Genomic DNA, 16,755 nt, shown 5'->3' with positions numbered 1-16,755 from the left:
TTCCATACAAATTTAAGGACTATTTGTTCCAGTTCTTTGAAAAATGTCCTCGGTATTTTGATCGGGATAGCATTGAAAGTGTAGATTGCTCTGGGTAGTATGGACATTTTAACTATGTTAATTCTTCCAATCCATGAGCATGGAATATTTTTCCATCTTTTTATGTCTTCCTCAATATCTTTCAAAAGTGATCTATAGTTTCTAGCATATAGGTCCTTTACGTCTCTGGTTAAGTTAATTCCAAGGTAACGCATGGTTTTTGGTGTTATTGTAAATGGGATGGATTCCCTAATTTCTCTTTCTTCAGTCTCGTTATTCGTGTATAGAAATGCAACTGATTTCTGGGCATTGATTTTGTATCCTGCCACCTTACTGAATTGTTCTATAACTTCTAATAGTTTGGGAGTGGATTCCTTTGGGTTTTCCATATAGAGTATCATGTCATCTGCGAAGAGAGACATTTTGACCTCTTCTTTGCCGATTTAGATACCTTTTATCCCTTTTTGTCTTCTGATTGCTGTTGCAAGGACCTCTAGTACTATGCTGAATAATAGTGGCGAGAGTGGGCATCCTTGTCGTGTTCCTGATCTTAAGGGAAAAGGCTTCCAGCTTTTCCCCATTGAGAATAATGCTTGCAGTAGGCTTTTCATAGATGGCTTTTATGAGATTGAGAAATGTACCCTCTATTCCTACACTCTGAAGGGTTTTAATCAGGAAAGGATGCTGTATTTTGTCAAATGCTTTTTCTGCATCAATTGAGAGGATCATATGGTTCCTGAGTCTTTTCATGTTGATATGATGTGTCACGCTGATCGATTTGCGAATGTTGAACCACGCTTGCATCCCAGGGATGAATCCCACTTTGTCATGATGGATAATCCTTTTAATGTACTGTTAGATCCTATTAGCCAGGATCTTGTTGAGAATTTTGGCGTCCGTATTCATTAGGGAAATCGGTCGGTAATTCTCCTTTTAGATGGGGTCTTTGCCTGGGTTGGGGATCAAGGTAATATTGGCCTCATAGAATGAGTTTGGTAGCTTTCCTTCTGTTTCTATTTTTTGAAATAGCTTTAGGAGAATAGGTATTATTTCTTCTTTGAATGTTTGGTAGAATTCCCCAGGAAAACCGTCTGGGCCTGGAGTTTTGTTTTTTGGAAGGTGGTTTATCACTGACTCAATCTCTTCATAATTAATTGGCCTGTTTAAAAAATCAATTTCTTCCTGTTTCAGTCTTGGTAGTTTATAGGTTTCCAGGAAGGCCTCCATCTCTTCCAGATTGCTTAATTTATTGGCATATAGCTGTTGATAAAAGTTTGTAATAATCCTTCCAGTTTCATTGGTGTTGGTTGTGACCTCTCCATTTTCATTCATAATTTTATTAATTTGGGTCCTTTCTCTATTCTNCAGATCTTGCCAGTGGTCTGTCAATTTTATTAAGTCACTCAAAGAACCAGCTTCTAGTTCTGTTGATCTGCTCTACTGTACTCCTGGTTTCTAATTCTTTGATTTCTGCTCTAATTTTGGTCAACTGCTTCCTCGTGCGTGGATTAGGCCTGTCCCTCTGTTGCTGTTCCAGTTTCTTGAGGTGAGAATATAGAAACTGCATTTTAGATTTTTCTATTCTTTTGAGTGAGGCTTGGATGGCTATGTATTTCCCCCTTAGGACTGCCTTTGCAGTATCCCATAGGTTTTGGACCGTTGTGTATTCATTCTCGTTGGTCTCCATAAATTGTTTAAATTGTTTTTTGATTTCCAGGTTTATGGAATCATTCCTGAGCAGAAAGGTTCGTAGTCTCCAAGTGCTTGAGTTTCTTCCAAATTTTTCCTTGTGGTTGAGTTCCAGTTTCACAGCGTTGTTGTCTGAGAATATGCAGGGAATAATTTCAGTCTTTTGGTATCAGTTGAGACCTGTTTTGTGACCCAGAACATGGTCTATTCTTGAGAATGTTCNAGGACTGCCTTTGCAGTATCCCATAGGTTTTGGACCGTTGTGTATTCATTCTCGTTGGTCTCCATAAATTGTTTAATTTGTTTTTTGATTTCCTGGTTTATCGAGTCATTCTTGAGCAGGATGGTTCTTAGCCTCCAAGTGTTTGAGTTTCTTCCAGGTTTTTCCTTGTGGTTGAGTTCCAATTTCAGAGCGTTGTGGTCTGAGAATATGCAGGGGATAATTTCAATCTTTTGGTATTGGCTGAGACCTGTTTTGTGTCCCAGAGCATGATCTATTCTTGAGAATGTTCCATGGGCATTAGAATAGAACGAGTATTCTTTGGTTCTGGGGTGTAATGTTCTATATATATCTATGAGGTGCAACTCATAGAGTATGGCATTCAAAGCCCTTGTTTCTTTGTCAATTTTCTGCATGGGTGCTCTTTTTCTGGTAATGGGGTGTTGAGGTCCCCTACTATTAACGTGTTCTTATCTATATGTCTCTTTATTTTGGTTAAGAGTTGGCTTGTGTATCTTGCTGCTCCCCTGTTGGGGGCATATATATTAATAATTGTCATATCCACTTGTTGAATACTTCCTTTAAGAATAATATAGTGCCCTTCTGTATCTCTCTCTATGGCCTCTAGTTTAAAATCCAGTCTATCTGATATGAGAATTGCTACTCCAGCTTTCTTTTGAGGTCCATTTGCGTGGAAGATGGTATTCCGTCCCTTTACTTTCACTCTGAATGTATCTTTAGGTTCAAGATGAGTCTCTTGTAGACAGCAAATGGATGGGTCATATCTTTTTATCCAATCTGCAACCCTGTGACGTTTATTGGAGCATTTAGGCCATTTACATTGAGACTGATTATTGAGAGATATGATTTTAATGATGCCATGTTGCCAATAAAGTCTTTGTNTCTCTTTAAAGTCTTTGTATCGGTTGTGACTTGCTGCTCTGTATCACTCTTGGGGCCTTTTTACCTTTATAGAGCCCCCCTTAATATCTCCTGTAGGGCTGGTTTCGTGGTTACGAAATTGGTTAATGATTGGCGATTCTGGAAGGTCTTTATTTCTCCATCAATTCTGAATGACAGCCTTACTGGATAAAGGATCCTTGGCTGCATGTTTTTCTCTGAAAGTACTTTAAAAATGCCCTCCAACCCTTTCTCTCGTTCCTGATCTGTGTAAACAGGTCTGACGTAATTCTGATACCTTTGCCTTGGTATGTGAGAAATTTCTTTGGCCTGGCCGCTTTCAATACTGTATCCTTGGATCTAATATTTGCGAATTGCACTATGACGTGACGTGGTGTAGGTTTGTCGTGGTTGAGCTTGGGAGGGGTCCTCTCTGCCTCTTGGACACGAAAGCTTGTTTCCTTTGCTAGATTAGGGAAGTTTTCAGCTGCAATTTGTTCAAATATCTCTTCTAAAGCTCTGTTTTTCTCCACCCCCTCGGGCATGCTGATGATTCTGACCTTGAAATGTTTCATTGAGTCATTAATCTCCCATAACCTACATTCTTGGGAATGGATTTTTTTGAGTCCAGATTCTATTTTAGCTTTCTCTTCTACTAACCCATCCTCCAATTCACTGATAACATTCTTCTGCCTCATTCACCCTGGCCGTCAGAGCCTCTAGTTTTGACTGCATTTGGCTCATGGAAGTTTTAATTTTTGCCAGGTTTTCTCTCATTTCTGCCCTTAGAGATTCTATATTCTCATTAACGTTTTTGTTAATACTTTTTTCAAGTCTACACATCATCTTGACCGTTGTTACTCTGAATTCCATTTCTGATAATTTGGTTATATCCATATCCATTAGTCTTTTCTTTGCTGGGGGGGGGATTTCTCCTTCTTGTCATTCTGATGAGGAGAGGTTGTGGGGTTGTCCAGAGCCCAAATTATTGACTGGGATCCAGGCAGTGTGCACTTGTTTTATAGGCACCTTAGGGATGTGGGCTTCTTGATTTTTCAGCCTGCTTTCTGGGGGAGGGGCCTGCCGCGCCGATACTCAGGCAACCATGTTTGGGTAGAATCTCCATGTCCCCTGCTAGGGGGGATGGGGATGGGCACACTGTGAACTGGTATTTCCAAGCTTTTGTTCTCTGGCAGCTTTCCCTGGCGGTTTGCTCTGCCTCTTCTGAGAGTCAGAGCAGGAGTGGCCGACTCTCAACCTCTGAGAACAGAGGGATTGCAGACTGCTCTGCACTGATGTTCTGGCCACTTTAACTCTGTTTCTGTTGGTGCTGCTCAACCCTGCAGCGTCCCGGGATGTGCGCCCCACACCTGGCGTCCCAGCCCTCACCCCCAGGGCCGGCACGTCTCTGTCCTTTGTGTTTCTAAAGCCGCCAGCCGCCCCCGCGCGCTCCTGGAGCTCCCGGTCTCAGTCTGGATCCAGTGAGCACACCGGAGCTCCGGAGTTCCGTGAGAAGTCTCGTGGCATGCGCTACCCGCTCATGGTCTCAGTCTGCTCTCTCGTGGGTGCCGGTCCGCGAGTCCGCCCGCTCCCTCATGCAGGTGGCCACCGCTTCCCGGCGCCTGATCGCGGCAGCTCCTTCCCCCTTCCGTTTATCTTCCAATATCTGTGTGCAGTTTCACGGCTCCCCACTTTGTACCTCAATACTCAGTGCTGGAGATGTTCATTTGTAGAGGTCCAGATCTTCCTGTGTCTCAGGCTGATTCCGTGGATGTTTAGGCTGGTCTGGTACCTATCCAGCTCAACTCAGTGGACCAGCTGAAAAAGGGGTCCCCTACCCCTCCTCCATCTTAACTCTCTTTTAGAAATTATACCACTTTTTGAGAAAGGAAGCTGCTTAGATTATTCCAACCAATTTAAACATGAAAGAAAATTGGGTGTATTAAATCCAACTCATACCGAAAGACTGTAGTGAAACTGAAACCACTTAAACATAAATAAATTTAAATAATTGTTGTTAATCTCTTTCTAAAATGAAGTGAAATGTTAAATTCTTCAAAAGGATAAATAGTGGGAACAGCAATAATTTAGTGGTATTTGGATAAACTGATGTTAAAAACTGAGAATTAATGGGCCCCTGAAATTGGGGTACAGATGGAAGATCTATTAGGTAAAATTTTGTATATTTTCATCACAATAGAGTCAAAATGTTCCATTTCAAAATTAACTTTGATGATTAGAGAAATGAAGGATAAAGAAATGCTTTTGGAAAATGTTGAAGTGACTACTATTAAAATTAAAGGCAGGATGAATACTCTCAGAACACTGAAGAAGAAAAATAAAATATATAGTCATAGCAAAAAATAGAAGCCAGAAACTTGTAAAGAACAAAAATATTATGATAAATAAAAGTGTGTTTTTAAATTATAAATTCTGTATTACCCTCTGCTGATAAATTTGAAAATCTAGATGAAATGAACTCTCTCCTAGAAGACAGCTTGACACAAAATCTACAATAGAAAATCATTGAAGTCTTTGATGAATTATGGATGAATTCTTTTTAAAAATGACATCAAGTCCAGGTGTTTTATAGGCAAATTGTTTTAACATTTCAAGGAAGGAAATATTTAAAACCATGTAAATTGTCCCAGAGTGTAGAAGAAGCATCCTAATTCATTTTATACAGTTAGTGTCAACCCAGTGCCAAAAATTGTCAAAGGAAATCAGAAAGAATTAAATAGATTAAAAAGTCTAAAGAATTAGCAAAACAATGCCAACTGTTTATCACCAGAACAATCCATGACCATGTAGGCTGACATGCATTCTAGAAATACAAGTTTGGCTTTCTGGTAGGAAAGGTATGTTTTATCACTAAATTCTACCTCTGAAACTAATAATGCAGTATATGTTAATTAAGCTTAAATAAAAGTTTTTCAAAAAGAAAAATATATTTTACTGCATTTTTAGAGTAAAGGAGGAAAACCATGTAGTCATCTTAATAAATGCCTAAAAATGTTATAATTCAATTTACATCCCTGATAAAACTTATTACAGTATGCTTAAAGGAATATGAAATCAATAACAAATTTACTATGAAGCACTATATACATGCTTAAGGTGAGGAATAAAGGAGTCCACTGAGGAAGTGTAACTTTGTGAAAGGAGAAAAAAAAGATCATGTACAGATGATGTGATTACCTACAAACCATGTGATTTTTTACAAAACTTCAGCAAGGTATCCAATTGTAAAATAAACATATAAAAAGCAAAAGCTTTTACATATTCCAGCAATAACTAATTAGAAATTATTTTTACTTACAATAACATATTCAAGAGTATATATAAGAAACTTTTATAAAATAAGAAACATAACAGATATGTTCAGAACCTACGATGGACTGTCAGACTTTTCTGAGGGATATCAAAGACTTAATGGGGACATACACCATGTTCCTGGCTGAAGAAACCTGATTTTGTTAGGAGGTCAGATCTCCCCAAATTACTTCATTATTTCAACCAAAATTAATTTCAGTTGGAATTCCAAAAGAATTCTCTTTAGAAATTGAAAAAAATCATTCTAGAGCTAATTCGGACAATTAACCAGGCAAGATTAGAGAGAGAAATTTTTGAAAATAACCATAGCTGGTATTTGTTAAGTGTTTTAAGTACTGGACACTGAACTGAGTTTTTACATGTATGATTTAATCCTTCTAAGAACTTTTTTTTTTTTAATCTTTCTAAGAACTTTGAGAGGGGTTAAAATCATTGCCGTTTTACAGATTGGAAAAGAAACAAGCTCAGGGAGACCTGAGTAGCTAAATTAAGCCACTATGACTGCTGTGCCTGGAACTTAATCTGCTACATGAAGGGCAATAAGAGTGAATTTACAGTACTAGATTTTTTCCCATATTATACTTGTGGCTTAAGTCCATGCATTTTCCTTCTCTTCCAACATCCAAATAGAATAAGCGAAGAAATACTTCTAAAGGAAGTAAAGTTAAATAGAACATTTTTGTTTTCAGTGGTGTGGTGTACTACACTTATCCTCGAGGTGCAGTACAGGTGAGAACGTTGAATGTGTACACAGACACACCCCTGAGCAGAGGACAAAATAAAAAAATTCTTTGGAGGCTAGAAATGATAATGAACATAAAATCGGAAGGGTAATTGAGGACTGGAGCCCAGTGTTTTCCCTCAGGTACCTGCTGATCCCTAGTAGCCAGGGTAGGCATAAGGAACAGAAGGCAAAGACTTGCAACAATCAAGATAGTAGATTGAACCAGTGATCCCTGCATCGAGTTAGTACTCCTGCAGGACGCTTATGTGATAGAATTAGGGAAAACCCTGCTCTGCAGAGGGAGAAAGTGGGAATGTCTGTCTCAGCTTTGATTATGGGGAGGAAATCTCTCCTAGAGTTCCTAACTGCTGGTCCACATTTACCTGGACATGTGACTTGAATTCACACTATGTTGGCAGTCAAAACAGCAGAGAATCTGGTTGAAATGAGTCCCAGACTGGTTACCCTCAGGTGCCTGATAGAAGCATCCCAGACCTTAGAAGTTTCCTCAGATAAGGTGCCAAGGAGCATGAGTTCACAATGAACATACACAAAGTGAGAGCAAAAATTGTAAATAGAATAGACTCACAATTGCGATACCATAATACAACATAAATTATATTCAGTGGTTTTAAAGAAACGAGGTAATTAGAAATATAATGAAGAAACAGAAGACTAATAATTGACCAGAAAGTTTTGAAAAGTAACTTCTAGAAGTGAAAATATTGAAATTAGAAACTCAAGATGTGGTTTAAAAGAAAATCGGTTGTAGAAATTACATCGAATGCCCATAGAGAAACAAGAAAAATCTAAAAGATTTATATGAAGGATAAAGCATAAGGAGATCTAATATACATGTTAAATAGGTTCCAGGAGGGAATGGGGCAGAGATAGCATGTGAAAAATGATTGAGAATAAATGATTGAGAACTGATGAAAAATATGAATCCCAGTTCAAGAATCCAAATGAATTAAAAGCAGGGTAAATAAAAAGATATCCATATTGGGGCGCCTGGGTGGCTCAGTCAGTTAAGCATCTGCCATCAGCTCAGGTCATGATCCTGGGGTCTTGAGATCGAGCCCCACATCAGGTTCCCTGCTCAGCAGGGAAACTGCTTCTCCTCCCTCTGCCTGCTGCTCACCCTGCTTGTACTCACTCCCTGTCAAATGAATAAATAAAATATTTTTTAAAAAAGATATCCATATCTAAAAACATCATATTGATAGAAAATGAAAGAACACCAAAGACAGAGTAGAAATTTAAAAGTAACCAGAGATAAGACAGATTAATTTCAAAGGGCTAATATAGATTGAAAATGGCTTTCAATAACTGGTCCATTAAATGGTGGAATGTTTTCAACGTACTGAAAAACAAGGGCTGTCAAATTAGAGTTTTCCTAGTCATCAAAATATCTTTCAAGAATACTGGCAAGATAAAGATATTTCAGAGAAAGCAAATTAAATATTTACGACGAATAAACTACATTCAAGGAAATGTGTAAAGAACGTATTTTAGGAAGAAGCAAAGTGGTCTCTGGAAGTTGAAGAGGTGCGATGACACAGCAAAGAGAATGGTAAGTGTGTGGATAGAACAACTCTATGAGATAGTGATGTTTAATCTGGTTGTACAAAACTAAAATCCAGGACAAGAACTCGGGAATGGGGTAGGTAGAATTAGAGTCAAAATGTTTTAAGGTACTGTTTTGCTTAGCAGGGTAACTCAGACTTTTAAATTAAACATGATGTTAAAAGTTTCAGAAAACCACCAAAAGATTAAATACAGAATTATTTCTAAACTAATGAAAGATGTAGAGGACTCTACCAATGAAGGCAAGAAAAACATAAGCGTGGAAAAAAGGGAAATATATACCAAATAAGATAGTAGAAGATAGCCCATTATATCAGTAGTCACAATCAATATAAATGGATTAAACTCACCAGTTGAGGCAATAATTATTGGAGTGGATTAAAAAAATAAATTGTTTTCAAGAGCCATTCTAAAAATATAAGGACACAGAAAGAGTAAAAACGGGGAGAAAAAAGATACATGGAAAAGACCTATGCAAAAAAAAACATGGTTACGACTCTAAAATACAAAGTGTAAATAATTTTTAAAAATCAAAAATAGGTCATTATCTAGTGATAAAAATTTTAGTTCACCAGGAGAATATCACAGTTGTATACACATATGCTTAAAACATAAATACAGTAAAAAATTTTAAAGACCTAGAGTAAAATAAATCCATTATCATAAGTGGAGATTTTCATACATCTCTTTCAGTAATGAAATGTCATGAAAAGTACTAAGCATATGAAAAATTTGAACAAGGCAATAAGTTTATATAGAATGTTGTCTGAACAATACACATTCTTTACATGCACACAGAACATTTCCAACAATTAACCATGTATTAGGCCATAAATCAAGTTAAGTTTCAATGAAATCAGTATCAAAAAGAGCGTGTTTTCTGACAGTGCAATCGTTAGAGGTCAGTAACAAAAAGATAATGTAAAAACTCATACATTTACAGCATTCTTTTAAATAACAGGAGGATCAAAGACAAAACCATACCAGAAATTAGAAAATACTTTAAACAATTAATATATATGCTACTTAACCAAATCTTACGCAGCTAACTAAAGTAAATTTTACACGGAAATGTGGGATTGAATTATCAGAAAGGAAGAAAGGCTGAAAATATGTGAACCAAACATCAAGAGACAATGGAACAAGAACAAAAAGTGAATATAAGTAAGGTGGAAGGAAGGAATATTAAAAAGATAAAAAGGCAGTGTAACAAAATAAGGATATAAAACAGGATCATCACTAAAAGCTGATGTTTTGAAAGACTAAAATAAATCTCTGACAAGACCGCTCATCAACAAGAAAGAGACAACACAAAGTCTCATATTAGTAGTGAAAAGTAGTAGGGAGTTCCTGGACGGCTTGAATTTTGTTCCTTTAGGAAGTGGGAAAAAGTAGCACACATGCATTTAAACCTAGAAATTTGCTCACGGTGTATCCAGGGCCTCTTTATTTTGTTTGAAACATGGTAATTACTTAGATTTGTATCTTTCTTCGCCTCTTTATCTCAAAATACTTAATCATGTTAGATTATTTCTTCTGTTCCAGTTTTTCTAGTTTGTTTTGAAATATTTATGTATTTTAGGTCTTATCTCTGTTTTTTCATAACTTTTTTTTCTCTCTCATCTTTGTCCTCTCTTTATCCTTTTCTTCTCTGTTCTTGGAGAGCTTTTCAAGTTTTCTCTTCAGGGCTCATTCAGTGTTCCAGTGCATCATTTCTTTCTTTCTTTTTTTTTTTTTTATAGATTGTATTTATTTGAGGGAAAGATAGAGAGAGGGCAAGCGTGAGTGAGGGGAGGGGTAGAGACGGAGGGAGACGGAGAGAGAGAATCCCAAGAGGACTGAAGAGGATGGATCTCATGAACCCAAGATCATGACCTCAGCCGAAACCAAGAGTTGGACATTTAACCGACTGAGCCACCCAGGCACCCCCCAGCAATCACGCTTCTGAGTCACAATTTATTTGTCTAGAAAATAGAGGGTGGGTTGCACGGTTGGGGAGAGGTTTGTGATTGGAGGCCTTGTGGGGGCTGGCGGTGTTTGATCTCATGACCGGGGAGGCCGTTATGCAGGCATTCACTTGATGATAATGTATGAACCTGTGCATTTACATGGTAGACACTTCTTTGCATGTGTGTTATAGTCACACAAAAGGTTTTGTTTAAATAAAGAATATGAAAGAAACGATGGATTTCACAGGATTGTTGTGAAAATTAAAGGCAAGGAGAGCCCTGGGTGGGTAGGAAGCAGCGCTGTGCAGGTGGCGCAGTCATGAGAGTGAGCCATCCCGTCACCGCGGTAACTGGTGCACAGAGACAGCACAGGACCACAGGATAGCAGCAGAATGTGTGCAAAATGCAGAGCTGGCATCCTTCTGATGGGTGTACACTGCTCTCAGATCCTTTCCTGTGCCAGTGAAGGGTTTTGAGGGTTGGGAGTTCTGAAGCAGAAGCTCCTGGAAAGGTGGTACTGGTCAAAGCCATGCACTTTATTTCTCTCTCTTGTCTTTACCTATTCAAACCTTCCCTCCATTGTGGACCCATCTGCTGTGTCAACACAGATGAAGTCCCCAACCCCTTCCTCCAACCTGCTCTGTCCACTCCCATCCATCTTGTGCCATCCTCCTTACCCCTCTGATGCCACATGCCCTTCACATTCCTCTCTTCTCAGGCCTCCTGTCCCTCTCTCGCCATCTCTTTCTAATCTCTTTATTCCCTCAGTTCTTGAATGATGAAGCTGGCCTGGCCAGGCACCGAGAGGTGGGCATCTAAAGGAACGTCAGTCCTCTGCAGTCGACGAGTCATGCACAGACCCGGAGAGCTGGAAGATGTGAGGTTACGGTTCAAGGATGGTGCAGCTGGAGCTTGCCTAAGAAAGAGCCTTTTCCTTGTTTAACAATTCCCACCAAGCTAGAACTCATTACTGAATTCAGTAGTGCTCAGTTCCGTTCCTAATTTTTACCTGTATTTTTTTTTAAGATTTATTTATTTTCAGAGAGGGCAGGGGAGGGGGCAGAGGGAGAGAATCTCACAACCCTGAGATCACGACCTGAGCACAACCAAGTTGGTTTCGCTGAGCCACCCAGGCACCCCTAACTTGTATTTCACTTCAGTGTGGATTCAACCCATCCCTTCCATTTCACAAATCTGAAGGCTTTAGATGTATGTAGAGGAAGTTAGGATATAGCTTTAAATCCACGAAATTTGCCCAAGTGATAGTTTGTATCACAAAGGCTACATGTGTTTTTTCAAAGCTCTCAAAGCATCTCTTGGCAAATCTGTAGCCCCCAGCTGCGAGGAGACCAACCCGGACGAACTGCCAGTGACTGCATGGTAGGTCTGTGAGGTGTGGTGGAGAGGAGATCAGGCACGAGAACATCCACTGTTTACTGAGCCCTCACCTGACACTGGGCCAAGTGCTTTTCAGCTAGGACCTTTCCCAATCTTGAGCACAATGTCCAAGTTCAATACTTGTACCATCCCTACCACAGGGATGAAGAGATGAAGATATAGAGAGGTTAAATCTAACCTCTCCCCAAGGTCACACAGCCAGTAAGGGGCAGGGCTGGGATGGGCCCTGTGTGTCAGATTCCAGAGCCTGGCTATGCTGGAATCTTCCATTGGCCCCTGCTATTCCACTCTCCAGCCTCCCTGGGCCTGGGAGGCTGAGCGGTGTGGGCTTCCTGCTGAGTTTGGCCAGCAGAGAGCATCATCAGGAGGTGGGAGGGCGTTTCGTGCTCCCCTCCTGCAGGGTCCCTGAGGCCAGGGGAATCCCCTTGCCCCAGGTCACAGCCCTGTCAGCCTGCCCCTCTACATGGTGCCCTCTGGCTCCAGGGTCTGGTAACTGCTGCTTCCCTCCCCCCTTCTGGTTTCCTTAGACCCCATTCCTCTCTTTGTAAATGAGTCCCTCATAAATCACCCACTTTGCTGTGCCATCTGTTTCCTGCCAGGAGCCTGACCGATTCACCAGCTTCACTCTGATATCATGTGAAGTTCCCTGGGCCTACCTTTCCTTACCTGTCAAACACAGAGGATGATGCCTGGCCTCTTTGCTGTGAATGTTGAAGAAAATAACAGGTGGAAAGGCACTTACCAAACATTAATGATGTGTGCTAGCAATGAAATTCTGCAAGGCACAGAATGGGCATTTAATACATAACCTGACTTGAATTAGAACATCTTTTGTGAGAAAAAATGAGCCTCTGAGATGTTGAGTATGTTTCTATTCTGAAGAGCTTGATAAAAACAAAATAGAGGAAAGAATATTGCAGAAGAAAACAAGAGTAAAGGAGATCTTGGTTTGGTTTGGTTTGGTTTTTTGGCGGGAGGGGGGTTTGGGTTTTTTTTTGGTTTTTTGTGGGGTTTTTTTGTTTTGTTTTTTGTTTTTGTTTTTTTTTTTTTTGGTGGCAGTGCTGTTGTATTTTAAAAACCCTCTTTCCTTAGGACACTGTGGTAAAACTACACATAATAAAAATGTCGGAAGGTTGAGGCCGGTTCCATCCGAGGTGATGGTCCTGGCTGAGAAGCAAGGTAAACACACCGCAGCTGTCCTAGCGAGTCCCCTCTCGGGAGTGTGTGCCAGAGGGCATCTCCAGGCCCTGCCCGGCTAGAGCTCGCCACAGCTGCCGGGGAGGTCCTCAAGCTGGGAAGGGCCATGTGGTCTTTTTCTTTCTCTTTCAAAAGCCAGGCAGCCGTGAGTCCAGGCATGCCGCCCCTGGGTGCGGGCACAGGAATGGAAGTGTGCCTGCCAACCCAAACTCCCTCATTTGAAAACCCTTTGCTCCGTGGCCAGGTGTTTCAGCACCTCCCCACTCCCTGTCAGCAGAGGCTTCTGGAATTTCCCTGTCCGTAGAATGAGAACAGCTACACCAACATTCCTTCCCAAGCAGCTAATCCGAACACTGCCAACAAAAACTTCTGCAGAGGACTGATGCCGAGAGACGAGGAATGATGATTTTGTGGGTGTATTTTACTCAACAGTGTCTCCTTCCTGGGGAATCTGGTGGGAGCTCAGGGCTCCAGGCTTTCTCCCTGTTCACTCCACCAGTGCTTGACTCCTGAAGATGAGGCTGTGCTCCGACACTTTATTGTTTGGGAGCCAAATGCATTTTTAAAAATTTTGTTAAAAAATTGCTGTTTATGTGTTACATATGTTTTAAACAAATAGGCTTTAAATCTCACAAGCATTGTATGAAAATTAAAGAACAAAACTTTATAGCTCCTCAAGCAGTTTTTATTTAGATATGTCTTGTTTACCAACTGAATCATGAAAGGTGACTTGTACACATCAGAAAGTTTGAACAGTTGTCTAAATGCATTTTGTATGGACAACTGACTGTCCTATTTTCTTGCGGGAAAATGCTCTGAATGAGGATGATGACTTTGTGTCTGATGTAGGCTGTTCCCCATCAGGTTTTGTAAATTGAAAGGTTAAGTGGAGTTGGATTTCTGATAAATAACCAGCTTGGGGGGAGAGGAGTTCAATGAACACAGCAGACATTACCATTAGCCCATACCCACTCTCCTCCTGCCTTTCCAAGAAAATTCTGAGTTGATTGAGGGTAATGGTTTACTTAAAAGACTCAGCTTCCCAGAATGCCTTGCTGTTAGGATGGCTGTGTGACTCACCCTGGTGATGAAATGAAGTTGCTAGCAGGCTTCCAGGACAGCTACTGGGACTGCCGCCCACCCCCCACTCCCCCAATATCCTGCCTGGGTAGTGGCCCCTAAACTTGATGCAGCACCTAAACACGGGAGCGGGGGCATAAGTTGCTGCTGGTCACACTCTGGGCTGCTCCCTCTGGACTTCCTGTTACGGGCGAGAATAAACCCTAGAGTTCTGCCACTGTGCTTGCCTCACTGTTGCAGGTGCCGGGAACAATCCTAGCAGAGAGGGGCATGCCCAGGACCTGAACCTCAGAAGCAGGTTCAACTGGTCTACCCTTAGTTCTGGGAGATAGTGTGTAGCAGCACCACGAGTATGACAACACGAGAAGTTTGCACAAGAAGTCCAACTACCTTCCCCCTCCCCTTTAGCAAGCTGCTCCATGTTGAGCTTTGAGGCCACCTCAACCCCCCAACACCCATTCTCAGACCTAAATAGGCTGCCTGGGCAGGGCCCGTGGAGAGACCTGGCAGGAGGTGAGAGAGAGGGCTGAATGGGGTGGGTGATCGGTTTCCCCACTTCCTCTGTGTGGGGCTACCCCATGGGTTTGAGTCCTGGGCTCTCACAACTTTCTGCTTCAAGGTTCTGGAAACTGCTCCCTGCTCCCCCACACCCCCTTTGGGTCCATGGCAGGGAACAGCCAGGCTAGACCTGCACTCGTGACTCTACACCCTGGCCACATGTTGGTAACCAACTTTTCATGAAGCCTCCCTTACCTGGTCCTGATTTGGGTGCCATCTGTGCCTGGGAGCTCGGGCAGGTACACAGCCAGCAACACAGGGAGGTCAGCATGGCAGTCCCACTGGACAGCCCAGCCCCCAGTGGTGCTCTGTCCTGTCTCACTGTCCCTTTCACTCAAGATCACAGGAAGGACCCTCTAATCGGTGCTACTTAATGCATCCAGTTATTCCTTCACCATCAGTTTGCATTTATTTTGTTATGAGACCGATATCATCACAGTTGCTTGCTCTAAGCTCGCTTGCCTTTTTCCTTTCCACAAGGCAGCTAAGGCGCTCTTCCTACCTTCCCTCTCACTGATTCGGCCTCCTGCTCCATCCCCTCTAGCCTCCTCTTCCTGGGCCTCACACCCTTCTTTCTTCCAAGAAACTCTTTGTGCCGGCAGCTTGCTGGATGCCCTCCCCGAGAGGCACACATGCACTTCACCGGCTCTCTCCCTGATGTGGGACTCAGGTCTCTAGGCTCATTTGGACACGTAACAAAGACTTCTATTAATGTATTTTGCTTATTCAGATTTCAGAATACAGGAGGCCATTTTTATCTCTAGTTTTAGATTCCCTTATAATTTATTTAACTTTTTTTCTTAAATGACGTCTCTGCAAGAATTTGTTATCCTTTTGCTTTGGTGGTCCCTATATCTGATATTTTTAACTTAATTTTATCCATTTCATTTTGTTGAGATTATCCTTTTTTACTGAGATATGATTAGCATAGTATACTAGTTTCAGGTGTTTGAAATAATGATTTAATTTTTGTATCTTATGAAATGATCACCACAATATGCCTAGTTAACGTCTATTACCACACATAACTACCTTTTTCTCTTGTGATGAGAACTTTTGAGATTTACTCTCTTAACAACTTTCAAATATACGATACAGTACTGTTAACTACAGTCACCATACTGTACATTACAGTCCCGGAACTTATTTATTTTATAACTGGAAGTTTGTACCTTTCGATCACTCTCACCTGTTTCATCCATCCCCACATCCCATCTCTGACAACCACCAATCTGTCCCAGTATCCATGAGTTCTTTTTTTTTTTTTAAGATTCCTCATATATTAAGATTGTACAGTATTTGTCTTGTCTTTGTCTGACTTATTTCAGTTAGTATAAAGCCCTCGTAGTCCATCCATGTTGTTGCAAATGGCAGGATCTCCTTCTTTTTATGGCTGAGTAATATTTTACATACATATATGTAATCTCTTTATCTATTCATCCATTAACGGATACTTAGATTGTTTCCATGTCTTCTGTAAATAATGTTGCTCTGAGCACAGGGGCGCAGATATTTTTCAAGTTAGTATTTTCATGTCCTTTGGATAGATACCCGGAAGTGGAATGGATGGATCATATGGTAGTTTTATTTTAACTTTTTGAGGAACCTCCACACTATTTTCCACAGTGGCTGCACCGATTTACATTCCCATCAACAGAACACAAGGGTTCCCTTTTCACCACATCCTTGCCAACATTTATTATTTCTTGTCTTTTTGATAATAGACATTCTAACAGGTGTGAGGTGATATCTCATGGTGCTTTGATTTGAATTTCCCTGATAATTAGTGATATTGAGTTCCTTTTCGTGTACCTGTTGACTATCTGTGTGTCTTTTTTGGAAAAATATCTGTTCAGATCCTCTATTTTTTTTTAATTGTAACTTTTTACTGAGGATGTTGTTCTTTGGCGGTTTTAGATTTTTTCTGAAAGTAATCCCTATGCCCAGCATGGGGCTGGAACTCACAACTCCAAGATCAAGAGTCACATACTCTATGGACTGAGCCAGCCAGGCACCCCTCTCTTCCTATTTTTTACTTATATTGGGTGTTTTTTTCCTTTGTTTTGTTTTATTTTTGCTAT

General features: G+C 40.8%; 1 protein-coding gene across 1 annotated transcript in view; it reads left to right on the top strand.

Annotated features, from left to right (window-relative positions):
- The window catches only part of CCDC138 (coiled-coil domain containing 138), a 160,299-nt gene extending 146,860 nt beyond the window's left edge, over nucleotides 1-13,439 (top strand). Inside the window, exon 16 of the mRNA XM_034657263.1 lies at nucleotides 13,341-13,439. Coding sequence (XP_034513154.1) covers nucleotides 13,341-13,439 — 99 coding nt within the window. The remainder of the gene's footprint in view (nucleotides 1-13,340) is intronic.
- Nucleotides 13,440-16,755: the final 3,316 nt, after the last annotated feature.

Source organism: Ailuropoda melanoleuca, chromosome 4, assembly GCF_002007445.2.
Source record: "Ailuropoda melanoleuca isolate Jingjing chromosome 4, ASM200744v2, whole genome shotgun sequence".
Lineage (NCBI taxonomy): Eukaryota > Metazoa > Chordata > Mammalia > Carnivora > Ursidae > Ailuropoda > Ailuropoda melanoleuca.
The sequence above is the reverse complement of the archived record's forward strand: the minus strand, read 5'-3'. Positions and strand labels throughout refer to the sequence as shown.